The 24,211-nt window shown below is 62.0% G+C and overlaps 3 protein-coding genes across 5 annotated transcripts; all 3 read right to left on the minus strand.

Moving 5' to 3' along the window:
* Positions 1–380: 380 nt before the first annotated feature.
* Positions 381–1,495, minus strand: RABIF (RAB interacting factor). The gene is made up of 2 exons (XM_052702595.1): positions 1,281–1,495; positions 381–1,194 (listed from the first exon to the last, which is right to left on the minus strand). Exons 1-2 carry the CDS (start codon positions 1,458–1,460, stop codon positions 952–954), a joined length of 423 nt encoding a protein of 140 aa, XP_052558555.1. The 5' UTR covers positions 1,461–1,495; the 3' UTR covers positions 381–951.
* Positions 1,496–1,813: 318 nt separating this feature from the next.
* KLHL12 (kelch like family member 12) lies at positions 1,814–13,494 on the minus strand. 2 transcript variants are annotated; one of them, XM_052702560.1, is made up of 12 exons: positions 13,369–13,494; positions 12,944–13,141; positions 10,081–10,234; positions 9,279–9,496; positions 7,611–7,760; positions 6,513–6,627; positions 6,290–6,396; positions 5,217–5,412; positions 4,670–4,828; positions 4,309–4,407; positions 3,410–3,596; positions 1,814–3,314 (listed from the first exon to the last, which is right to left on the minus strand). In XM_052702560.1, the coding sequence occupies exons 2-12, from the start codon at positions 13,127–13,129 to the stop codon at positions 3,188–3,190; spliced, it is 1,698 nt and encodes a 565-aa protein (XP_052558520.1). In that variant the 5' UTR covers positions 13,130–13,141; positions 13,369–13,494; the 3' UTR covers positions 1,814–3,187. The 2 variants fall into 2 exon arrangements, with proteins under 2 accessions (XP_052558520.1, XP_052558519.1); XM_052702559.1 differs by lacking the exon at positions 13,369–13,494 and having other exon boundaries at positions 12,944–13,206.
* Positions 13,495–13,718: 224 nt separating this feature from the next.
* SKIC2 (SKI2 subunit of superkiller complex) lies at positions 13,719–24,190 on the minus strand. Of its 2 annotated transcripts, none has more exons than XM_052702529.1 (29): positions 24,130–24,190; positions 23,846–23,949; positions 23,189–23,298; positions 22,825–22,942; positions 22,672–22,735; positions 22,509–22,583; positions 22,372–22,425; positions 22,054–22,265; positions 21,846–21,980; positions 21,261–21,406; positions 20,745–20,891; positions 20,435–20,519; positions 19,906–20,012; positions 19,411–19,560; positions 19,156–19,255; positions 18,828–19,040; positions 18,441–18,551; positions 18,246–18,357; positions 17,950–18,068; positions 17,614–17,751; positions 17,066–17,203; positions 16,663–16,767; positions 16,169–16,316; positions 15,789–15,915; positions 15,223–15,433; positions 14,773–14,883; positions 14,411–14,629; positions 14,194–14,334; positions 13,719–13,933 (listed from the first exon to the last, which is right to left on the minus strand). In XM_052702529.1, exons 1-29 carry the CDS (start codon positions 24,146–24,148, stop codon positions 13,733–13,735), a joined length of 3,720 nt encoding a protein of 1,239 aa, XP_052558489.1. In that variant the 5' UTR covers positions 24,149–24,190; the 3' UTR covers positions 13,719–13,732. The 2 variants fall into 2 exon arrangements, with proteins under 2 accessions (XP_052558489.1, XP_052558488.1); XM_052702528.1 differs by having other exon boundaries at positions 22,054–22,268.
* Positions 24,191–24,211: the final 21 nt, after the last annotated feature.

Below are 24,211 nucleotides of genomic sequence, written 5' to 3' on the forward strand. Positions count from 1 at the left end.
ACCCACGGCTACCCGTAAAGCTGCTGCGTTATTCACACAAGGGTTTGCAAACCAGAATACAGACTGGGCTGCAACCACCAAAAGATAAAGCGCTGTGAGAACCAGAGCTGCTGCGGGCTCCTGCAACACGCAGCCAGGTTTGTGACCATCTCTGAAGAGAGGCCACTGCTGGAGGCAGCATCCCAGCACTGCCAGCAGAAGGGAACTTACCTCCCATTTAATGTGCACGCAGCTCTTCTGACATTCTTCAGCTGTGAGACACTGAATCATCACACTCTGCTGATCCAAGTCCTTTTCAGGATGGAATCTCTGCATTCCTCCTTCCTGAACGCATTGCCATCCTGCGTATTTTCTTTATTTGCCACTCCATCAGCCTGTGCTGCCCAGTATCTGCATCTCGTTTTATTTCCAAGTACTCAGTTAATAAAACCACACCAGTTAAAATACCCTTACACACACTTTAGGTACCATATATTCTTACAGGTTACAGTCGTCAAGTAGGGCGAGATTTTAGAGAACCTAAACGTTAAGGTCTGGGGCAGGGAACATCAGCATTGAACACAGCCTGACACCTGCAGCGTCCCGGCCGTAGGTCAGACACCTCACGGATCAGCACAGCAGTCCTCTCCTCCTCCTGCTCTGCCGGGGCTGTGCCACAAACCAGTCACCCCACAGACATCCCAGCACATTTAGAACGGCCACGACACAAGGAGGAGTGACACCGAGCTGCCCTGCAGAGCCACCCTGCTGTGCTGCTCTGCAGCTCTGCCAGCAGCGCTGCCACTCCCACGTGGGCAGAGCCGGCTGTGCCGCGTGTCCTGCTGTGCCGTGTGTCCTGCAGTCCGGCGGTGGCCGAGGGGCACGGTGCCACTCCGGGGCATCACACCGGTCCTTGTGCCGCCCAGCAGGGATGCACCCTGCGCTGCCAGCCGTCCCAGCCCCGCGCCGCTGTCACTCGTGGGCCACGCGCTCCAGCGCCACGTAGAAGCTGTCCTTGTCGTCCACGCAGTGCCAGCCGATGGGCCCGGCCTCGCAGTCGGCGCACACCAGGAACTTGACGTTGCCCACGTCGCGGGTGAAGCCCACGTTCTCGAAGGAGAACATGTCGCGCACCAGCCAGTGCTCCCGCACCACGTCCCCGTCGCCGCCGTCCGCCGTCGCCGCCGCCTTCTTCCTCATGGCGGGCAGCAGCAGCTGCGGAGAGCACCGCGTCACCGCCCCGCCGCCAGGGGGCGCCCTCCGCCCCGCCCCTCCCGCCTCCCCCGGCCGCTCCCCGGTACCTCGCGGCAGGTGAAGGTGGCGGCTCCGGGCAGCAGCACCCGGGATCCGCAGCGCTGGCACAGCACCGCCTTCAGGTTCCGGCCCTGCGCGCACACCAGCCCGGCCGATCCCGGCGCGGCTGCGGGAGGAGAAGAAGGAGGCGCCGCCGCCGGCTCCATCTCCGCACAGGCCGCCGCCATGGCCGCGCAGGCGCAGCCGGGCCGCCGCCCGGAGGGCGGAGCTGAGCCGTGACGACGGCGCGTGCGCAGCGCTGAGGCGGGCGCTCGTGGCTGGGGGCGGGGCCTCGCGCTCGGTCCATCGCCGCGCCGCGCCTGCAGCCCAGCCATGGGGGGGGGGGAAAAGCTGGAGGAGCCGCCGAGCCGCGCTGGGTTCGTGCACTGCGCTTCCCGAGGACGGAGCGTTTGCTCTGCACCGCCCGGCCCGTGAGCTGCGGGATGAAGGCAGCGCTGGAGGCGGCCGCGTGGGCTGAGCGGGAGTCCGCGACGCAGGGAGTCGATGAGCGTCCGCATGGCACGGAACAGAGGTGAATTCCTTCTGGCTCAGGAAATATTTTATTCTTTATGTTTTCAATAAAAAATAAACATAGGAAACAAAACCACGGAACACTTGTGTAATAGAAACAAACGCAGAAGGTCAGAGCGTTGGCTGAAAGTGCATACTTAAGTCATGCTACCACGTCCCTGCTCCCACCCTGTGCCCAAGCCGGGACCAGCAGTAAGCTCGAGGAGCAGCGCTACGAGCTCAGGCAGAGGAGAGCCTGCGGGCAGCAGGAACGCGGGGCGGTGCTGGGAGCCGTGCTGGGAGCGCTCCCGGAACCGGCAATGGGACGCCGTGCTGGGGCTCAGCCTGCGGGGCGGGCGGCGGACAGCTGGGGGGCAGGGAGGGCAAAGCTGAGAACGTGGGGGCAAAACAGAACCCTGGATGTGACTCCAAAACAGGGCCGGTAGTAGGGAAATCCTAAACAACAGGAAAACCAACACCATGAATTGAGTTACAGCCTGACGGGGGCGCAGCGGGCAGACAGCGGTCCAGGGAAGAACCAGTTCATCAGCAGGGACTGAGCAACCGCATCGCCGTGCCCCGGCCTCGGGCTGCACTTCAGCCTCCCCACAGGGGTGGGAGCAAAGGCACTGCCTTTGGCAGCAGGGCTCCTGTGGCCAGAAACTGCAGCTCTTTGCAGCTGGGACTGTCAAGCTTTTCAAGGGAAGTACGATGCGATGAGCCCTGCCATTACAGCACAAATGCCACAGCGCTGCCTTTATGCCAGGCAGTGGATTTCCCTGCCCTCTGCCCCTGCAGCCTCAGGCTTTTGGGTCTCAGTAGTTGACAGCTTCAGTCCGCGACTCCTTGCGTGCAGAACCTGCAGCACAGGACCCCTCACACACACGTGCTCGTCCAGTTTGGCTCTGCACTGACGTGTGCTTGAGGAACGAGTTGAGAACATTCAGTATGTACAGGATGATTGGAAGCGGGAACGAAGAGCAGCTGGATTCCACCCGCACGCATCCACGGGACTGAGAGCAACCGGAGCACCCAGCCGGTCCTGCAGCGGCCGCAGAAACCACCCAGCTGTGTGCATGTCCTCACATGTGCTCACCAGGCCGGCTGATGCCAGCTGGGGGCTGCTCTGCTCTGCTGGGAAAATGAGCCACAGGAACAGCAGAAAATGCAGCTTCTGTCGACCCACTTCACCACCTTCTCCAGCTTCACACAGAGCCCCCGATTTCAAATGACTGCTGAGATCACACGATTATGCACATGCTCTAGTCAAAGCAGCACAGAAAGCTGCCGTTCTGGTGCCTACTTCCACAGCATCCGCAACTCTCAAAAACAGTCACTGCAAATCACTGGGGACTCTTCTTGCAGCAGGCAGTACTGGGGAAGTGCTTTGTAAGCTCTCTCCAGATCACTTCTCCCGAAGGACGCAGACCCCGGCGTCACAGCGCTGCATCCCCAGGGAAGTCACCACTTCCCAGCTGTCGATGATGGGATCGTAGCACTCAATGCTGCTCAGCAGTGAATTGCCATCGTAGCTGCAAGGACAGAAAGTTACTGTGTCACTTCGAGTCACTCACACCTCCTCCCGACACACAGAGCACCTTCCCTCCGGCCCACGGCCGCCTCTTACCCTGCTATTGCATACAGCCTTCCCCGCAGCACGGTGGCCCCCACGTAGCAGCGGGGGGTGGTCATGCTGGTTACAGTGGTCCAGGAATCGGTGCGGATGTTGTAGGCTTCCACAGAGGAGAGATGCGCCGTCCCATCGAACCCACCAACAACATAAATGTGGTCGTTCAGCAGAGCCACTCCAGCACCTGCGGAGAGAGGAGGACAGAGGGGTGCTGGCAGTGCTGTGCCCAGCACTGCAACCCGTAACTCTGCCAAATTCTGCTCAGTTTCCAGTCGGGGAGCCACCAGCTGCAGCCAGGGCAGCAGGAGCAGCACCAGGTGCTCAGCTGCCTGTAAGATCTGTGCTCAGTTGCCTCACTAAGAGCAGTAATGCTGTTGGCCCAAACTGGGGGTGTGGTGACGGCAGAACTGTGCTGCCAGCAGGGTGCAGGGCAGCCCCAGGCACCGCAAATAGCAGAGGGCACGGCAGCAGAGCATGGGTAAAAAGGAGCTGCAAGAAACAAGTTCTGAGACATAACTTTCTGCAGAAGGACTCGGACTATACTTTTCTCCTAGATCCTGATGCGAGGCTTGAAGTTCAGATAGGACGCCAAGCAGGAAAGAGAAGCTGCAAGCTCCAGTTGGCCGAGTAATGCTGTCTTAGCAATGCTGCTCTCTGCTGTCCTGGCTGCCCAGGGGATGAGGCCCAGTGCTTCCCCCAGCACCCCTGCAGCAAACGAGCGCTGCCTTTGCACACTGTGCCATTACTTCACACACAACAGCTGTTGCTGGTCCTTGCCAGTTCCTAATTAGGGCAGTCACAGCAGACTTACCCTCTCCCTGCAGTCTATCAAGCCACACTCACACTCCATTATGGCTCCTCCTCCCGGGGATCTAAGCCAGCACGTGAGCTCCTACCTGAGCGCTTCGTGGCCATCGGTGTGACGTTAGTCCAGTGTCCCGTGTGGGGATCGTACCTCTCCACAGAATTCAGGATGTTCAGCCCATCGTAGCCACCTGAAACACAAGAGAGGAGCAAACCGTGAGCCTGATTTCTGGACAAGTTTTCTGCGCAGAGAGCAGTAATGTGCCTGGTTCAGCCTCAGCACAACTCACAACACAGCGGTGCAGAGCAAAGAGGATCTGTGCAGCATCCCAGCCAGCACAACCACTGCACCGTGCAGCGCTGCCTCGCACTGCGCGGCTGCCACCCCACCGCAGCGCAGCACGGCTTCCAGGACCGGCGCTGGCTCAGGATCTGCTGCCTGCAGGCACCTACCGAGGCAGTAGATAACTCCATTGGCCACAACAAGCCCCGCTCCTTCCCGTGCTGTCTGCATGTCTCCCAGCATGCTCCACTGGTCGATGTTGGGGTCGTAGCGTTCCATGCTGGTGTGGCGCCGGCTCCCATCGAACCCACCAGAAACATAAATCATATCTGCAACGACAGAGCAGGGCTGGGCTCAGCAGATCGAGCACCAAATGTGCACGTGGAGCACGAAGCCCTCAGACGGAGCAAATCTACAACATGGACTGCGAAATGCAGCAACCAGCAGAGCTCGGCACGTTTGAAGCTGAGAGAAATGCAGACTGCTCACCCTCACGGCATCAGCCCGCCTGCAGAGCCGGCCAACCAAACCCAGAACCCAGCCGGCCCTTCCAGCTGCTTATCCTCCATGAGAGCTCCCCCTCCTTGAGCTCCCGTCGCTCAGAGCACAGCGGCACGAAGAACGGCGACGCGGCACGGCATCCATCGCTGTATCGCAGCAAAGAGCTGCCAGACCTGCAGGACCCCAGATTTCCGCCCCGCGCTGCCCAGGACGCACCTCCCAGGGTTGTGGCTCCCGCCAGCCCGCGCCGCACATTCATGGGTGCCACGGAGTACCAGATCCCATCCTCATCCGACGTGTAATCCAGGCACTCCACGGAGCTGAGGCGCGAGCGGCCGTCGTAGCCCCCGATGACGTAGATCCGGTCGTGCAGGGACACGGTCGCCACGTAGCGCCTCTTACGGGTGATGCTCTGAAACGGTGCAGAAAAGCAAAGGGTCGAGAGAAATGACCTCTGTGCATGCGGAACAACCGCCGTGCTCCTGTCCCATCTTTGCTGCCTTTTTGCAAAGCGGCGCACAGAGGCAGAGGCACGCGATGCCGTGGATTTTAGGGATCCGGCTCTGGCTGAAGTGCAGCAGCACTGCGTCTGCTTTCTGCAGCTTCTGCTCCTGTGCCCAGGTCTCCCTGCACAGAATTATTCTGCCTTAAATGTCAGCTTATCTCCTGTCACTGCCGAATCCCTGCACATCCTGGAGGTGTGCACGCCTCCCACCGCTCCCTGTCAATGGGGAAACGTGGAGGCTACACAGATCTGATGGATGCAGCTGAAGCTTTTGGCCTCCCAAAAAAAGAACTGAATTTTGGGAGATAAAACTAGTGGTAACAAAGAAGCTCTGCACTACTGCATACTGATACAGCTGCTTTTAAGACCGCAGTGCAGAAGCTCTTAATAAATCCCATCGTGCTCAGACCCAGTGAGAGCAGGGATCACATGGCCCACATGAAGCAGCGCTGACCCCAGTGCTCCTACTGACATCCCACACATCACCTCCAGACTCCGCAGCTCAACACCCCTCAGTGACAAAACGCGTCTCTTCAGCTCTCGCTCCCACAGCAGAGATGCGTTTTCTGCAGGCTCAGCCCAGCAGACATGGCAGCAACCTCTTCCACAAAGCTTTCTCAGTAAATCTTTACACGCAAAGCAATTCCAGCATTTTCTGCATACTCCCCCACGACCCAAAGGAGCTGAGGACAGCCCACAGTGGTTACATGGCCGATGGCACGCGGCCCACGTTTGATGTCAGCCCGCCTGTTCCACACAACGATGGTCAGAAAAGATCCCTTACGGGCAAGAAACTCCACTCCTGGGTCTTCGGGTCGTACTTCTCCACGACGTCGATGGGTGACTGCTGGCTGCCAAAGCCGCCGATCACAAGCAGGACTTCGTTTGCTCCTGCAGCAAAAGGAAGGCCAAAGCCACGTCAGCCCCTGTGCAGCCGTTTTGTCACAGCACCGAGGCCCTGCATGGCCACACAGCTGCTGCCGCTCCCGGCACCCCACACCGCTCACCCAGACGGGCTCTGGTCCTGGGTCCCTGCATCTGGCTCCGCAGCTCGGGACGGAGATGGAATTTCTTTGCTTCATCGACGAGGTCTCTGCACTGCAGGCTGCATCGGATGAACGGCTGCAGAAAAACAGCGGTCACTGATAGCTGTGGTCTGTGCTAAGATCTCCCAGGAGCTGCCTGGGGCTGTGCAAAGACACGCAGGGATGGATGGCAGCTAAGAAGATACAGCTCATCTCTTGCGGCGCTGCAGATTGCAGGATAAAATACCATACGCTGGAAAAGTGAGGAAAATCGAATTCTGCTACACAAAAGTCAGCTCAAATCCATTTGAGGAGGGAGCAAGGGCTGAGGTGGGCCTGGCTGGGTCTGCCCCGCAGCCTCAGCTCAGCATGTGCCTGCCAGAGACACAGCATGCAGCAAAGCACAAACTGCACTGCTCTGCCATTAGCTGTGCACAGAACACCCTGCTGCGAGCTGACTTGAGAAGCAGGGAAGTCTCCTCCAGAAGCAGCTGTGGCACAGCAGCCCCAGCACTGCCTCATGTCCTCCTTGTCCCCCAGCTGGCCCTGGACCAACCTCACCTGCAGCTCCGCCTCAGTTCCCTGCGGGGGTTCGGTGCTGTATGGGAGCTGTGAGTCATGGCCTGAACCCCTGCTTGTCACCTGAGGCGAGCGCTGAGTCAGGCAGAGGAGCGCAGGTGAAGGCAATGCAGCTGTGCTGCTGGAAGGGGGGAGCCTGGCTGCACCTCTCCTAGACCCATTTCAGAGCTGGCTGCCAGTGGGGAAGGATCTCTGCTGGAAATCTGCTCTGCTGGAGTTTTGTGAGTGAGCCCAGGACAGGGGTAAGCTTTCTATCTATTCTCTTTTTGTTATCATTATCTGCTTTGCCAAACTCTCTTATTTATTTCGTAGTTATAACATCCTCATGTTCATTGGTACACAGGTGCCATGTGCTGCTGCAACGCACCAAGACTGAACTCACTGTGCCCCGCTGCCAAACCTTGCGCCGGATCAGCACTGCTTGTTTGGAATTTAACTTCCATTGCAAAAGCTTAACGGCCTCATCTCATCATCCACACTTTGGTTTGCCTCTGCCCGTACCTCAGTGTCAATGACATCCGTGATGTAGCGCGGGGTGAGGAGCGGCATGCGCACGTACTGCAGCAGCTCCGGCAGCGACGCCTCCCGGTCCTTCTTCGAGTGCTTCACCCAGTTTATAACGGCCTCAAATACAGGTTCTTCTGAGTCCACCTGCAGGAAGAGGCACACGTTGCTCAGACAGGAGAGCAGCAGCCTGCGGCCGAACGGACAGCCCTGAGCACAGGACAGAGCCCAGCAGCAGGGAGCGCAGCAGATCTAAGCCTGCTGTGGGTGAGAAACTGGGCGTCAGCATCACAGCCAGGGCTGCGCTGACAGGAGCCCAGCTGGCAGTGTGGGAGCGGGATCTGCCCCTCTGCCCTGCTCCCAGGGCCCCCCAGCATGAGGACATGGAGGCCCAGAGCCCACGAGGACGCTCAGAGGATGGAGCGCCTCTCCTGTAGGGATGGGCTGAGGGGCTGCACTCCTTCAACGTGGGGAAGGGAGACCTCACAGCAGCCTTTAATAATTAAAGAGAGCTCATCAAAAAAGACGGGGAGAGACCTTCTAACTGAGCCTGCAGGTAATGGTTTTAAATGAAAAGAGAGCAGGTTTATGTTAGGTGTAAGGAAAAAATTCTTCACCACGAGAGCGGTCTGGATGAGGAGCTGCGAGATCTGGTTTAGTGCTCGTGGTAGCAGTGGTGATGAGAAGCTGGTTGGACTGGATGATCTTATAGGTTGTTTCCAACCGTGTGATTCTATGATTCTGTGATTTCTATGACAGGCGGTGAGGCAGCAAAACACAGCGTGTGGAGGAGCAGGGCTGCCCCATCCCCAGCACTGCTCCCAGGCAGGTGGTGAGCGGGCGGTGTGACCAGGACTGGGGGCCGATCCCTTCCAACACAAAGCCTTCCCAGCTCTGGGATCCCTGGCTGCCCAGCAGCTCTCACCACAACCCACCCAGATCAAACCTCAGCGCTGAAGGCACAGCTGTAAGGACCCCAGCCCTCCCCTGCACTGAGCACCACCTGTGTGCAGCCCCCATTGCTGCCCTGCGTGCTCCTTTCTAAGGTTTGCTAACAAGAGATCAGCTTGGCCGAAGGCCGCTTCTGCTGCAGCCTTTCAGAGCACACATCCACGTCTCTCCTCTGCTCAGCCCTTTGCAGGGCTCTGAGGAACTCGGGAGATTCTGATGATGGCCTGCTCCAAGGAGCTGTGAGCTCTGAATAACGACTCGATCACTCCTTTAGGGCTGAAGCAAACACCACCTCTTGTCGGAGTCCAGCAATAACAGATCAGTCCCCTTCCTATTCTCAGGGAATGTTCACCTATGTCAGTTCTCAACAAAATACGCGCTCATAGAAGACTTGGAAAAAAAATCTGACAGTTGCCAGCCGTGCCGTAACACCTCCAGAAACCAACTGTGAGGGATCAAAGTCTGCACCAAAACTCGGGGGCAAAAACACCTTTGTGTAACCGCCTGGAGCAGCGCCTGGCAGCAGCACTGCGCCCTGTGCGAGCAGAAGGGCCGCATGTGAGGTTATGGGGCCAAAGGAAAGGGGAGAACCTTCCTGCAAAGCGAACTCCCAGCTCGGGAGGGACGGTGAGGCTCTCTGAGCACTGCGGGCCGATTTCCGACTGCTTTCAACACTTTGCATCTTTGCAGAGTAACGCTACGTTCAGGTTTTACCTGAATTTCATCACACTTGATGAGCTTTTCAACCTCTTCTTGATTTAAGAGGATAAACTCCTCGTGCTGAACCACCTCTGGAAAATGTTTCTGGCTGAAGACCTCTGCAGCTTGCATTAGATCAACACAATTGTGTGTCTCAGCAAAATCCCGAATGCCCAAACAATTTGATGGATCCAGCTGGCTTTCTAGAAACTCACAGCAAGCTTGTTTCACACCTATGGAAAATCAGAGGGGTGAATGAGCACTGAACACATCCTGTCATCCTCTGCTTCAGTACAGGGAAGCTGGAAACAGTCAGGACAGACCGACTGAACAACAGTGGAACAGCACCACACGGACACGCATGCAAACGGCTCTGCTGAGGGGCACAGCAATGCCGAGCAGCAGGAGAACTGCTTGGGCTGTTTGTGCCTGCTGTGCTGAACCCCCTCCTCCCCCAGGTTGAATCCAATACTGAAAACTGTGAGCAGAACTAAAGCAGAAGTGCTGTGGCTTTGCCCAGCTGTGAGCAGCTAATCACTGGCAAAGCCAGGCGGCGTCGGGGCTCTGCTCTTACTGTCAGCAGGCAGTAATAAGTGACAGCAGCACAAAGCGTGGAGAAAAGAATCCATCCCACTCTTTCTCTAGAAGGGTCAGCTCTGCTACACCGAGAGCAGCGTGCAAAGCAGAGGAGAAGTCTGGCACAAGGTGAATGGCTCCAAGGCCCGGGCTGAGCACAGCGCAGAGGCATCGCAGCCATGGGAGGAACAGCAAACCTCAAACCACAGACACCTGCAGCCCGCCCAGCACTCAGCATTACCTTTCAGCTGCAGCAGGCACGCTGCTGGGAGCAGCTCCTGGACGTTCTCTACCGTCACGTGAACGGTTTCTGTGTACACAAAATCCAGCAGGATTTCCATGGTGGAAGCCGTCAGCCCCTGGATGTCCACGTAGGGTTTGTCCTTCTCTGAGAGCTGTAAATCAGAGAGGAGACAGAGTTCATTTTTCAATCATCTGGTCAAAAAGACACCAGTGCTCAGCAGGTGCTAAAAAAGTGAGATTCCAACAGAACTCCATCTTTTCTGTCCTTGTGCTCACCAAAAGGAGAGGGAGGAGAAAATCCCCCTGGAGAACACACGGACAGATGAGCCGCAGAGCAAAGCAGAGTCTGTTACGTGTGGGGAAGACGTTACAACCGTGCTGCAGAATGCACAAACTGCACCCCGAGCCAAAGGCTGCACATCATTCCTGTGTGCTGCCCGCTGCGCCACGCAGGGACCCCGAGCTGTGCAGGAGGAGGGGATCCAGGGATCCTTCCTGGGCTGCACACGTGGGGCCAACGCGGCATTCGGGGCTCTCACTCCTCTGCTCTACGCCCCAACCCGCACAGAAAGCTTCCCAACCATTCCACCCATCCACCCTATCAGCTCACGGTTAAAGTCCCTAAAAAGGACGACTATCTGCAGCCCATGAAATTCAGAGTTAAACGGGATTTTAACTTCAATATTAGAAACTAAAATCGGAGCGCATGCAGTGATGGCATTTAAGCAGTGCTGACTTCATCCCCTTGATATTCTGTCAGCTCAACAGCGTCACTTCAGAACAATTGCTTTCTCTGAGGACCCCTGCCCCGAGCCAACCTGTGGAACGGTGGGCTGCAAGCATCCACTGTGTGAGAACCCCTCTGTGCAGAGCTGACACCCCACCAAGCAGCAGCTGCAGGCACAGCACCCTGTGGGAGCTCATCAGCACCCCGGCAGCAGGACGTCTCCACGCAGCACAGTGCAGAGCCGATCCCTTTGTGCATCAGTGCAAGCACAGCTCACATGAAAGCTCCTCACTTTTCTTGCCAAGAATGAGAGTGAAGTTGGTTGCAGGCACACTGAGCGAGGAGAATGTGTGATCAAAGCATCACCGCTTCGCTTTGGAAGTGCCACCACAGGGGATGGGAGGGGGGATCAGAGCGGACACAGAAACTCCCACAGAGGCATTTGGTGACACAGCAGCAGTGCAGAGGTCACCACTGAGATTGAGCCACTCCTGCACTGCGGGCACCGCGATCAGCACCCGCAGAACCTCACAGCACCCACAGAACCTCACAGCACCCGCAGAACCTCACGGAAGGACAGACTGCCCTGCTGGGCCCACAGAGCCGCAGGTGCCTGTGATGCAGGAGAGTCCGGCTCAAAGTGCTTCCAAAACAAAACTGAGCCGTCCGGTGTCACCAGAGCCCAGAAGTGACCGGACCGGATGTTTGCATGACTGCAACACGCAATGCAGATGGAGGCTGTTCCTGTCCTGTCTGCGTGCTTAGAAATAAGAGGACAGGAGTTACTGGGTCTTTGCGACCAGCAGCCTTCCCAATTACTTCATGTATTGTATGTGAGGCAGAAGAACACGGGATCCCAGCACCATACCTTAAAGACCCCAGAGCTGACTGTGACACAGAACGTCCCACCAGGACTCTGAGCTCCAGAGCACACAGGCCGTATTACAGAGCTGCATTCCAAACGCATTCCTAGTGCATCCCATGCAGCACAACAGCGTCAGAAAGCCATCAGAGCACCCAGGGCAGCTCCATTCCATAGGAAATGACTTTGCAGACACCGCGTGCTTCACCCCGGATGCCCGAGGCGGCTGTGGCACACAGCACTGCCATCCCCCAATCCACCCCCACATCACAGGACTTGCTGTGCAGGAGTGTGGCCGTTCCCAGGGTTCAACCCAGCATTTCAGAACTGCACCTCGTTCCACTTTCTTATTCAAGCCCACTTCTTGACTTTGTCCTCGCTGCCGCAGATACACACAGCGTGCTGCAATAAACCCTTCAGCTCCCTGCGAACAGGGAACGCTGGTGTGACCGTGCTGCTCTGAGGGACGCTCACAGCACAGACCACGGGCTCGGGTCAGACAGGACCTTAAGGACCACTCGGTTCCAATCCCTCTGTGGGCTCGGTATGAATCTGAACGTGACCAGAAGTTGCTAATTTTCACAATTAGAAGAATAGTTCTGCATGGTCCAGGGAAAACAGGAAGGAACACAAAGCCCAAAGACCTCAGACCTCGCTCTAAGAGAAGACAGAGCGGTTTCTTTCTCAGGTGGAGCCAATGAGGAGCTCTTAGCAACCCTGTGATCCGTGAACTCATCCAAAGGCAGAAATGGTGCAGCTGCAATACAGCACAGAAGGGCTCTGCTACAGCTCCCACCGACAGCCCTCAGCACTGCACGGAGGGAGCAGCTCTGCTCTGTCCTGAAGGAACGCAGAGATACAGGCAGAGCCACTGCTCAGGGGGATCCAGAGCCACATCCCAGTGGGACCCAGAGGGATCCCAGCCCATTTCCAAAAGGATCCAGAAGGATCTGCATCTACCATCCAAAGGGATGCAGCGGACCCAGAGCCGCCGTCCAAAGGGATCCAGAAGGATCCCGGCCCACCGTTCAGAGGGACCCGGAGGATCTGAAGCCATCGCCCAGGGGGATCCACAGCCGGGATCCAGGCCGACATCAAAAGGGATCCGGGGGACCCACAGCCGCCACCCAAAGGGATCCGGAGGCCCCGGCCCGCCGTCCGCACGGACCCCCGGGGGCCCAGCCCACCTCCCGGACGGCTCCGGAGGACCCCGGCCCGACGCCCGCATGGCACGGGGAGCAGCCCGGGCCGCGCCCGCCGCCCCGCACCGACCTCGCTGGTGAACATGGCGCAGAAATAGTCGCTGCAGGCGGCCAGCACGATGCGGTGGGCCGGGAAGTCCTTGTGCTCCACGCGCAGCGTGACGTCGCACAGCGTGTTGCTCTTCCGCAGCGCGTTCATGGCGTTGAGGATGGACTTGGCGTGCGAGTTGGTCATGATGTCCTTGGGGGGGGCCATGGCGCCCGGCACCTGCGGGCACAGCCAGCACGGCCACATGTCACGGCCCGCCGCCGCGCCGCCAGGGGGCGCCCTACCGCAGGCGGCCGCCGCCGCGCCGCCCCTCCCTCCCCCAGTCTCTGCCTCGCCGGGCCGGGCCGCGCCGCCCCGGCGCCCGCGGCGTCCCTCCGGTCCTCCCGCCGCCCCTCCGACCCGCAGCGCGGCGCCCTCGCGACGCGGCGACGTTCGCCCGCACTCACCGCGCCGCGGGGAGAGGACCCGGCCCGCACGGCGCGCCTCCCCCCTCCCCTCCCTCTCTTCGCCGGGCGCGCTCTGATGACGTCACGATGCGGCGCGGCGGCGCGGCACCACCCGTCCCTCGGTTGCTCGGCAACGCGCCGCCGGAACCGCGCGGAGGGCGGCACGGCGCACTGCGGTCACCGCCGCCGGGTTCGATCGGCGGGCGCGGCGCTCACAGCACCGGGAGCCGCCCCGCCCCGCCCCGCCCGGCCGCGGCGTCGCTCAGCCACGGGCCGTCAGCGCCGTCCCCACCCCCGCCGTTGCCCGAGCGCCGCGCGGGGAAGGACGGAGCGCAGCGCTGCCTCGCGGCGGATCCCGCGGCCTTTATTGAATGTAGAGACTCGCGGCGAAGACGATGTCCCGTTTGATGCAGCCGCTCGCCGCCTCCATGGTGGCCGCCAGCCCCGGGTCGCCCAACATGCGCGCGGCGCGGCGCAGCTCCCGGCACAGCTCCTCCAGGCGCTGAATGCAGCGAACCACCGCTCCCTCCTGCAGCGGAGCCAGGGCGGCCAGAGCGGCGAAGGGCTGCGGGGGAAACGGGGGGAAAACGGGAGATGAGAGGGGGAAGGGGGGAACGAGGCCCCAGAGCGAAACGGAGCGACCGTGACGGTCCGGAGGCCGTGGGGAATGGAGGGATCCCAAAGGGGAATGGGGGGATCGGGGGCTGCCTCTGGGGAACGGAGAGTCCAGAAGGGAACGGGGGGCTGTGTGGGTCGGAGGGGTTCACGGGGCTCTGGGGAACGCCGGGGGCGTCTGTGGGAGTAGGGTGGGTTGGGGAGGCTCACCATGCCGCGCGCCCACTCGTACACCACCTCGGCCAGCCCGAAGCCGAACTGCCCCACGTAGTCCTCGGCGCTTTGGGGCAGCCCCCACTCCTCCTGCAGCCGCCCCACGCGCTCGGCCACGGCGCGGATCTGCTCCATGCCCTGCGGACGCAGCCCCACGGAGCTCCGCTCAGCCTCCAGCAGCCCCGCGGAGCCCCCGGCCCCCCAGAGCCCATACCCGCTGCAGGTTGGGAGGCAGTTTTGGGGGCGGCTCGCCCCGGCCCGGATGCACGGTGCAGGACAGCAGCGCGGCCACCTCCTCGGGGCGCAGCGGGCTCAGCACGTTGCCCAGCAGCAGCTCGGTCAGCAGCAGCTCGTGGCAGCTCAGCAGCGCCGCCACGCGTCCGGGGAGCTGCACCGCACCGCCGTCGGCCACGTAGCCCAGAGCCTGCAGCACCTGTGGGCAGAAATTGGGGCTCAGCCCCGCAGGGACCCCGCGGCGGCAACAGGAGAACCCACCGAGCGCACGGGTGGACCCACGTAACGCTATGGGCGAAAAGAGCCGTCAGGTCAACCCGGAGGGACACGAGGGACACTCACGCCCAGGCGCTGCCGGTACTCGGGCAGCAGCAGCAGGGAGCGGTCCGACAGCTGGTACTGGAGCTGCTCCACCTGTGCCTGCAGCCGGCGCCGCGCAGCGAACTGCGAGTACTGCGGGACACACAGCCAAGGTGGAGGAAATGGCAACAAATAAAGGAGAACACAGCCCCAAAATGGACACAAGCAGGGTTAGGTGAACCCAGAGACCCAGACGACCCCAGAATTGATCAAATCGCACAGAAATGACCCCAAACGATCCCCCAAACAGCCCCGAGATGGCCCCAAAGTGACCCAAATCCATCCCCAAATCACACAAAACACCCCAAATGACCCCAAGATGACATTGAAGGATCCCAAAAACCAGCCCAAAAGCGCCCCAAACAACCCCAAAAGACACCAGAATGATCCCACAGAAGAGCTCCAAAATGACCCGTCCCCCTCACTCCGTACCAGCTGGGGAAAGCGGGGGCCGTGCACGCAGCGAAAGCCCCCCAGGGCCGCCCCCAGGCTTCGGGCACGGGCAGCTGCCTCCACGGCAGGGGGGTCCCGCAGCTGCAGGGCTCCCACTGGGTCCAGCAGGGGCAGCCCCCCCGCAGCCGCCCCTGCCATGCGCAGCAGCTCCTGCAGGGCTGAGAGCAGCTCGGGGCTGGGGGGGTCCTTCCTGGAGGAGATGAAGGGGGAACAAAGTGCCACAGTGCCCCAGAACCCCCAGGGACACCCCCCAAAACAGCCCCCTGCCCCCCAAACCCAGCATCCCCAGAGGACCGCCCAGGAACCCCACAGCTGAAAGGATCCCTCCCCCCAGTAACCCTAATTACCACAGCGGATTCGCTCCCCTCCCCAGGGACCCCAATATCCATCCTCTCGCAGGGAACCAATACCCACACGACCCCCCAATAACCTTCAAATAGTGGAGAGCCCCACCCCCCTGAGGACCCCAATAGCCAGAGACCCAAATTAACCCTATGGAGCCCCCACAGACCCCAATAATACCATCAGCCCCCCCAAAGCCCCACCTTCCCCGCGCTGTCTGCCTCCGCCGCAGCTCCTCCAGCAGCCGGGGGGGGTTTGCCCGCAGCGTGCGCCCCACAATGCCCCCCAAGTCCTCGGGGTGCAGCTGCTCCAGTGCTGCTCCGGGGGGGCCTGCAGGGGGAGGGAGGAGGGGGGGGGCAAAATAACCCCTAGATAATCCCAAACTCTCCCCCAAAACGGGGAGTCAGGGGCTTGGTATGACACCCTCCCCCCCCCCCCCCACCAGCACCCTCACTCCAAAACAGGGGCTCCCATAGGGTCTGTGGGTTCTCCTCAGGTGCCTCCCAGCCCCCATAAAGCCCCTCTTCCTTTGGCCCAGAGCCCCTCCCACCCCACTTTTTTTGGGGGCTTCCTCTGCACCCACCCTCAGGCAGGAAGAGCCGATTCAGCAGCACATCCTCAGGGTAGGGGGCATCCGGGGGGGGCGAGGGGGGCGGCCCCCCCTCCTCGGGGGGTTTCTCACTCAGCACCATCGCTGTGATGGTGCGGCCCCCCCCGCTTTCAGCAGTCACCTGTGGGGGGGACAGGGGCACGATAGGGGGGCAGGAGGTGAGGGAAGGGATTGGGGGCTCATTGAGGGCGGGAGGGACTGGGGGCATTTTGGTTTTTTTGGGGGGAGGCATTGGGGGTTATTTTAGGGGCTTGGGGGTGGGGGTTATTTTGGGGAATGTTGGGACTGGGGGCGATGTGCATTGCTTTGGGGTGCTGTGGGGGGACCTGGGGGAGTTCAGGGGTTATTCTGGGGTTTTTTGAGGGGGGGAACGGTCATTGTGGGGCTATTTTAGGTACCTGGGGACGTTTGAGGGTTACGTTCAGGTGTTCAGGGTTACTTTGGGGAATGTGGGGTGGGGGCTGTACCTGCAGGATGAGCCCCAGCGCATTGCGGTGCTGGGGGGTGCAGACCACCACCACCCGCCCGGGGGCCAACGCCTTCAGCCCTGCCACTGACTGCGCCACGCGGCGCTGGGGGGAGAAATGGGGGGTTGGCACCAGGACCCCCCCATGTCCCTCTGCAGCCTCCTCCTCCAGGGTCTCCCCATCACATCCCCCCACGCCCCCACATCAGGAACCCCACAGGTCCCCCAGGACCCTCCCACCCCCTCCCACAGCCCCTGCATTTCCCCCCATTCCTGCTCTTCCAGGATCCTCCCCGTTACCCCCAGCGTCCCCATGTCCCTCCATCCCCATTGGAACATCCCTAACGTCCCCAGTCCCCCATTCCCACCCCATCCTCCCATGACCCCACATCTCCCAGCCCCACCTGCAGCTCCGCCCGCGCCTCCAGCAGCCCCTGCACGGCCTCGTGGTACTGGGGGAGGTCGTCCAGGGTTCCCTCCTGCGGGGGCTCCCCCAGCGCTGCCAGCTCCTGCTGCAGCTCAGCCACGCGCCGCTGCTGCGCCTGGGGGCCCCAAATGGGATCGAGTGGCACCGAAATGGCCCAGATGTCACAAAATGGCACCAAAATGAGGTCAAGCGGCACCCAAATAACCCCACAGCCCCACTGCAGCAGCACTTCCCCAGAGCCCCCCTGCCCCACCATGTGCCTACTGCCCCCCACCCCACACCCCACAGTGCTCCCTGCGCCACTCATTGCTCCCAGTGTCCCCCCCGCTCCCAGAGTGTCCCCAGTGCTCTCATCTCCAATGTGTCCCTGTTGTCCCCATACCCCCCACCTTATCCCTGTGGCTCCCACTGTCCCCAGCGCCCCCAGCTCATCCTCAGTGCAACCATCCCCATGCCCCCAAGGCCCCCACCGCTCTGATTCCCCCCACATGTCAACTCCCCACCCCAGTGCCCCCCATCCCGTACCGCGGCGCGGCGCCGCAGGGGGAATTCTCCGAAGCTGTTGCGCATCAACCCCTCCACGCTGAGCGCGGCCGCGCGCTGCAGGCTGAGGATGGTGCCGTACGTCAGGCGGAACTGCGACTGCAGCCCCGACGGGCGGCCCTGCGGGCACAGGGACAGCAGTGCAGCGTCACAGCATGGGGAGGAAATGGAGAGGTGGGGGTGACGCAGCCCGGGGACACGGGGTGATGCGGGGCGGCGTTGGGGTGACAGCGGGACGGGGACATGGGGTGACACTGGGTGACGGTGCTGCAGGACAGACGGAAAGCGCTGACAGGAGGGGAGGCGGGCGGCGCTCACCAGCATCACGCGGTGCAGGTCGGCCATTTCGGGCACCGTCCCCCGGCACAGGATGATGACAGTCCCGGTGCGGTCCAACCCACGGCGCCCGGCGCGCCCCGACATCTGCACGTACTCACCTGCAGAGAGGGGCTGCCCCATAGAGCCCTGCCCCACATCCCCAAACCATCCCACGGCCCCCAGGCCCACACTGCAGCCCCAACCCCGCTCTCAAATCCACCCCGTAGACCCTAAAAGCCACTCCAGAGCCACAAAAGCCCCCCACCCCCCCAGCCCTGCCCACCCCACATCCCCACCTGGCAGCAGGTCGCGGAAGTTGTTGCCATCGTGTTTGCGGATGGAGTCGAAGATGACGGTGCGCGCCGGCATGTTCACCCCCATGGCGAAGGTCTCGGTGGCAAAGAGCAGCTGGGGGTGCGGTGGGGGTGGGTGAGTTGGTGGGGGACACGTGTGGGGCTCAGTCCCACAGCTGCCCCACAGCCGCCCCATACCTTGACCAGCCCCTGGCTGAAGAGCATCTCCACCACCTCCTTGAGCAGCGGCAGCACCCCGCTGTGGTGCACCCCGATGCCGCGTTCCAGCAGCTCCGACATCTGCAGCACCTGGGGGGGGGGGCAGAGGTGGGACCTACAGCAGACCCACACCGCCCCATTCAGTGCCCCACAACTCCTCCCAGCCCCACACAGAGCCTCCCAAGAAGTCCTGAACCACCCACAGACATCCATAAGAGCCCCCCCGGTAAGAGCCCCCAAGGCTCTTTAAAGCCCCCCAGGGCTCTCTCAGATCCCCTACAACCTACCCTAACTCCCCATTAACAGCCCCCCGGGCCCCAATAACTCCCCACACAGCCCCCCAGAACGGCCCCCGAGAGCCCCCACCTGAGGCAGGCGTCGGTCCCCCCCCCGGAGCCGGGCCAGGCAGCGCCGCACGAAGCCGCGCACGCGTCCCTTCTCGGCGGCTGAGCTGAGGTCAGTGCGGCCCAGGGCGGCTGCGTGTGCATCACAGCGCCCGCGGGAGAAGGTGAAGGCCACGGCCGGGAGCTGCCCCTGCGCCTGCAGCAGCGCCACCAGCGAGTGCCACATGGCACGGTCCTGTGGGGAGCGCGGCGTGAGCCCCAAGAGCTCCAAGGGAGCCCAAAAGGAGGGCGCAAAACAGGGCGGGAGGATCCCAGAAAGAGACCCCCCACCCCGTTTGGGCTCCCCTCACCTGCCCGGGGCCGCTGCCCCCCCCGTGGGGCTGTTTGGCCCCAAAGCTCTGCGCGTGTTTGCTCGCCCGCTGCTTCTGCGCCTCCACCGCGGCGTAGTACCTGTGGGAGCCATGGGGCGCTGTGGGGCAGCGCTACGGAACCGTGGGTAAACATGGGATGGTTGCGGGGCGCTGCAGAGGGACTGCGGGGCACCGGGAGGCCGTAGGGGGCGGCGGAGCGGCCGCAGGGCGCTTGGGGCGCGGTGAGGCTCTCACCCCTGGGTGCTGAAGGCACCCCGCGCGTCCAGCAGCAGGAAGAGATCGCGGGGTGAGGGGGCACCGCCGCCGCCGGTGTAGAGGAAATGCTCGAGGGGCACCGGGCGCTGCCGAGTGCTCAGCACCCGCAGGCGGCGCCGCTTCGTGCGGCTGTGGGAGACAAAGGGGGGGGAAATGTGAGGGAAATGCCCCACAGCTCCCCCGGCTCCCCACAGCCCCTGGATGACTCTTAACCCCAACGCAGCCCACGACACCCTGCAGCCCCCCTCCCCCTCCCACACCCTCTCACCGCCTATAAGCCCCCTGCAGCCCCCCGGCCCCAGAATCCCCCGTGACCCCCACAGACAACCACCACGAAGCCCCCTCTGTACCCCCCAGCCCCACAGCCACCCCCAGCCCTCACAGTCATCCACAGACCCCTCCCAGCCCCACGACCACCCCAGAGCCCCTCACAGACCCCCCCAGCCCCACAGCAACCCCCCCCCAGCCCCTTACCCGACCCACTGGGCGAACTCCAGGGCATTGGGGATGGTGGCACTGAGCAGCACCAGCCCCACGTGCTCAGGCAGCAGGATCAGCGTCTCCTCCCACACCACGCCGCGCTGGGGGGGCAGGATATGGGACCCCCACCAGAGCCCCAGGACCCCCCATAGCATCCCACACTCCCAGTCCCTCCCTATGGCAGCAGATGGTGCAGACCCACAACACCCAGCAGCACCCCCGATGTCCCAGACAGCCTCCCTCCCCAAATGACCCTAAGACCCCCCAGGAGACCCCCCCCGCTCCCCCCCAAGACCCACACAGCCCCCTCCCTCCCCCCAGCCAGTAGAAAATGGTGCAGCCCCACAGGAGCCCATGGCCCCACATGAGCCCAAGGTCCATCAGGACACCTCGGACCCACATGAACAAAGCCCCCACCCCAAATGCCAAATTCCCTCCAAACCACCCCCCCAAATCCCACTTTTGCCCTACAGCAACCACCCTCCTCGACCTCCCCTGGTTTTTGGGGACCCCCAGCCCCCACCTCAGCGTCGTTGATGTAGTGCACCTCGTCGAAGATGACCCACTCCAGCTCACGGAGCACCTCAGAGCCGTTGTACAGCATTGAGCTGCGGGGGTGGGGGGAGGATTTGGGGCGTTCAGGGTTTCTTAGGGGTTCAAGGTGGACTTTTTTGGGGGGGTGGGGATTTTGAGGGGAATTGGGGCTACTTTTGGGTCTGTTTGAGGGCAGCGCTGGGGCAGTTTGTGGACGGTTTCAGTGCCACTTTGGGAGCTGTTTTTGGAGCAATTTTGGGAGTGTTGGGGGCACTTTTTTGGGGCCATTTGGGGCTCACCGCAGGATCTCAGTGGTCATGATGAGGCAGGAGGCGTCGGGGCGCAGCTGCACGTCCCCAGTCAGCAGCCCCACGTCCCCAAAGGTGGCCCTGAAGTCGCGGAACTTCTGATTGGAGAGCGCCTTGATGGGCGACGTGTAGATGGCCCTGGGGGGCACGAGGGGTCAGCGACACAGAGCGGGTCGAGGACCTCCCAGGAGCACAGGAAGGGGTCAGGGTCCCCCAGGGGGACCCCAGTGTCTGGGGAACACAAGAAGGGTTCAGGAATCCCCACTGAGACGCCAGGAAGGAGCTGGGGACCCCCCAGGAAGGGATCAGGGACACCACGAAGAGGTTTGGGCCCCCCCAGAGACCACAGGAGAGCTGAAAGCAGTTCAGGGAACCCCAGAGCTCGGAGGAAGAGATGGGGGGACACCCAGGACAGGCTCAGCACCCAAGGAAAGGGCTCAGGACCCCCAGTACGGGCTCAGTCCTCTGCCCAGCCGCCTCCCCCTCCCAACCCGTGGCCCCCCTCACCGTGTCATGTGTCGCCGTGCCAAGGCGATGGCGTATTCGGCCACGGCAGTTTTGCCAGCTGAGGTGTGAGCAGCCACCAGCAGCGACTGCCCCCGCTCCAGGCACAGCGCCGCGCGCTGCTGGAAGGCGTCAGGGCGGAACGGCCACTGCAGGAGGGGGGGTGAGGACCAGAACGGGGGGGACCCCAAATCCCGAGGACCCCAAACCGTGGCAGCCCCAATAGAGGAACCCCACACCCTGGCCATCCTGGGTGCCCATGGAACCCCAATATCTACACGCACCCCAATCCCCCACACTGACCCCAGACCCCACGTCACACCATAATGGCCCCTCAAACCCCAGAAGTTTTCCCCCAAACTGCCCCAGACCCCCCAGCCCCCTCCACGACCCCATACCCACCAAGGACACCCCCACAAATCACGCCGTCCTTTGAGCCCCACCCAGGACCCCCAAATCATCCACAGATCCTCGCCCAAACCACCCCCTGCATCCCTCAAGTCCCCAGATCCCCCTAACTGCCCCCACTTCCCCGCAGTCTCCTCCCAGGACACCCCCTGCCCCCCTTCCCCATTTTGCCCCCCCCACCTTGAATGCTGGATCTGGGATCTTCTCCTCAAAGTCCTCCACAGGGACGCTGCAGTCCTCCTCCACGGCCCACTCCTCCTCCTCGCTTTGCGGGGGCACAGGGGGGGTGGCTGTGGCTGGGGGCACCAGCACCTCCTGAGGGTGTGGGGGCTTTCAGCGTGGGGGTCTGCGGGGACCCCCTGATTTCCACCCCCTCCCCCCCACTTACCCCCATCACCAGCTCCTCCAGGCTGTCGGCACGGCGCAGGGGGGGTGTGGGGGAAGGCAGCCCTCCTTTGTCAGCAGGCTGCTGAGAGGGGGCACCCCCCCCAGCACCCTCCCCCTCTTTTTTCTCCTCTTCTTCCGTCCCCCCCAACTCCAAGGAATCCAACGCCCCCAAAACGCTGCAGAGCGACGGTGCCCCCCCCCGGGCTCCGGGGGCTGCTTATGTTTAAAGGAGGAGGGAACAGTGAGGCAGGAGGGGCCCGGTGTGCTGGGGGGGGGCACAGATGTGGGAGTTGAGGAGGTTCTCCTCGCTGTTCCCTACCTCTGGCCTGAAACTCAACACCGCGTTTCAGCCCTGGGGGGGTGGTCAGTAAATCTGAAGTTGGGAGGGAAGACAGAATGAAATGATGAAGTTAAGGAAGGGGCACCTCCAAAACAGCCCCCCTGGCAGTTCTGTACCATTTTCAAAGTCCAAATCCTCTTCATTTGGCCCCTGGGTGTGGAGCAACTCCAGGGGGGGTTCCTCCAAACCACCTACAAAAAGGGCAGTAAGGGTCAGCTTTAGGGGTCACAGAAAAAGGGGGGCAGCAGGTATTAAAAGGGTGGGGGTTGAGGTGCCCACCTTCCCACTGGGGGACGTCGCCGGTGTCTGGGGGAGAGGGGAGCCCCGCGTCCTCGTGCAGCTCCTACATTGCGGTTATAAGGCGATGTATAAGAGGGGCTCTTATACTATGCCAGCCCCCAGCCCCCAATTAGTTAATTAGCATTGCCCCACCTCAACAAAGCCCTGCAGAGCCCCTGTGCCGGGGTCCCGCAGCGCCCGCACGCTGCTGTGCACCGGCGTCGGCTCCAACACAAACAGTGCGCGGGGGGTGGGCACCCGCGTCCAGCGCCTGGGGGGTGGGAGGCAAAAAGAGTTGCAGAGCCCCCCCTCAGTCTGCCTCCCCTCTCAGAGCCCCTCCGAGGGAGCAGAAACCCCTGATGAGCCTGGAGCCCTGCAGGGATTTTGCCCCAATGTTCCCCCACTATAAGTGCCTCCCCCCCATCCTCACAGCCCCCCCTGGAGGGGCTCAGAGCCCCCACATATCTGCACTGCACTCCAACAACCCCCTTTATCACCCCCCCCCCTCCCCCCATACCTCTGGGCCCGTTCATGTTGGTGGGGGGGCAGCCAGGAGGGGGTCTGCAGGAAGCGCTGCTCCAACTCCGCTGTCAGGGGAGGAGTGAAGGGCGGGAGGCCCTGGGGGAGCTGGGGGGAGGTGGGGAACACGAGGGGTCACTGAGAGCATTCCATAAAGGGGGCACTTTAGGGGGGATCAGAGGGTATCCAGGGGGGTCCCTTGGTGGAGAGTTTTCTTGTGGATGGGGCATCTGAAGGGGTCCTTTGGGGGGATTTGAGGGGACTGGAAGAGTTGCTTGGGAGAGTCCTTTGGGAGGAGCAAGAGGGGGTCTGGGGCTCAGGGTGTCCCTCTGGGGGTCCCCTGGGGAAGTCAGAGAGAACCCTTGGTGGGGGAACATTAGAAGGGATCTGGAGAAGGGATCAAGGGGGTCCCTGGGTTAGTGGGATCTGGGGGGGGGGGTCTCTTGGGTGAAGTAGGAGCAGATCTGAGGGGGTCAGGGGCTCTGGGGGAGGAGTCAGGGGGGTCCCCGGGGAGCGGGCTTCACAACGCTCTTTAGGGGCTCAGAGGGGGCCTGGGGGGCCGTCAGGAGGGGGAAACGTTGGAGGAGGGCTGGGAGAGGAGGGAGGGGAAGGCAGAGGCTACGTAGGAGTCAGACGGTGTCCAGGAGGGACTCACCGTGCTGCGGGGGGGGGCGGGACCCGGCAGCAATTCGCAGCGCCCGGCGCAGCCCAATTCCAACAGTGCCAGGGGGAGGTGCAGGGGCCCGGGGGGGGGCAGCACTGGGGGGGGCGGAGAGGAGCGAAAAAATACAGAAGACGATCAGAGCTCCACAGAACACCGCCCCCATCCCGAACCCCACAGAGGCCCCTCCATAGGCCCCACGACCCCCACCGGACCCACAGACCCGCCTCTCCCCCAATACAGACCCCACGACCCTCCCACAGACGCCCCCACCCCACCGATCCGCTCCAGCTCCATCCCCACTGCTCCGCCGGGCGCTGACCCGGAAACGCTCCCCCCTGCCCTCAGCGAAAAGCGGAA

This window comes from Tympanuchus pallidicinctus, unplaced genomic scaffold (genome assembly GCF_026119805.1).
Source record: "Tympanuchus pallidicinctus isolate F22 unplaced genomic scaffold, pur_lepc_1.0 scaffold45, whole genome shotgun sequence".
NCBI lineage: Eukaryota > Metazoa > Chordata > Aves > Galliformes > Phasianidae > Tympanuchus > Tympanuchus pallidicinctus.

What these genes read in the sequence shown, in the direction of transcription:
- SKIC2 (XM_052702528.1), bottom strand. An exon ending in TGGAGGAGCTGGTGATGGGG is followed by an intron (nt 21,981 to 22,053) that starts GTAAGTGGGGGG and finishes CCACACCCTCAG; the next exon opens with GAGGTGCTGGTGCCCCCAGC. An exon ending in TGCCTCCCAACCTGCAGCGG is followed by an intron (nt 14,335 to 14,410) that starts GTATGGGCTCTG and finishes CTGCGTCCGCAG; the next exon opens with GGCATGGAGCAGATCCGCGC.
- KLHL12 (XM_052702559.1), bottom strand. Translation starts at nt 13,168, where the DNA reads ATGTGGCCGTGCTGGCTGTGCCCGCAGGTGCCGGGCGCCATGGCCCCC. An exon ending in GCGCCATGTTCACCAGCGAG is followed by an intron (nt 10,235 to 12,943) that starts GTCGGTGCGGGG and finishes TCTGATTTACAG; the next exon opens with CTCTCAGAGAAGGACAAACC. An exon ending in GGGAGCCACAACCCTGGGAG is followed by an intron (nt 4,829 to 5,216) that starts GTGCGTCCTGGG and finishes CTGTCGTTGCAG; the next exon opens with ATATGATTTATGTTTCTGGT.
- RABIF (XM_052702595.1), bottom strand. Translation starts at nt 1,460, where the DNA reads ATGGCGGCGGCCTGTGCGGAGATGGAGCCGGCGGCGGCGCCTCCTTCT. An exon ending in CCACCTTCACCTGCCGCGAG is followed by an intron (nt 1,195 to 1,280) that starts GTACCGGGGAGC and finishes TGCTCTCCGCAG; the next exon opens with CTGCTGCTGCCCGCCATGAG.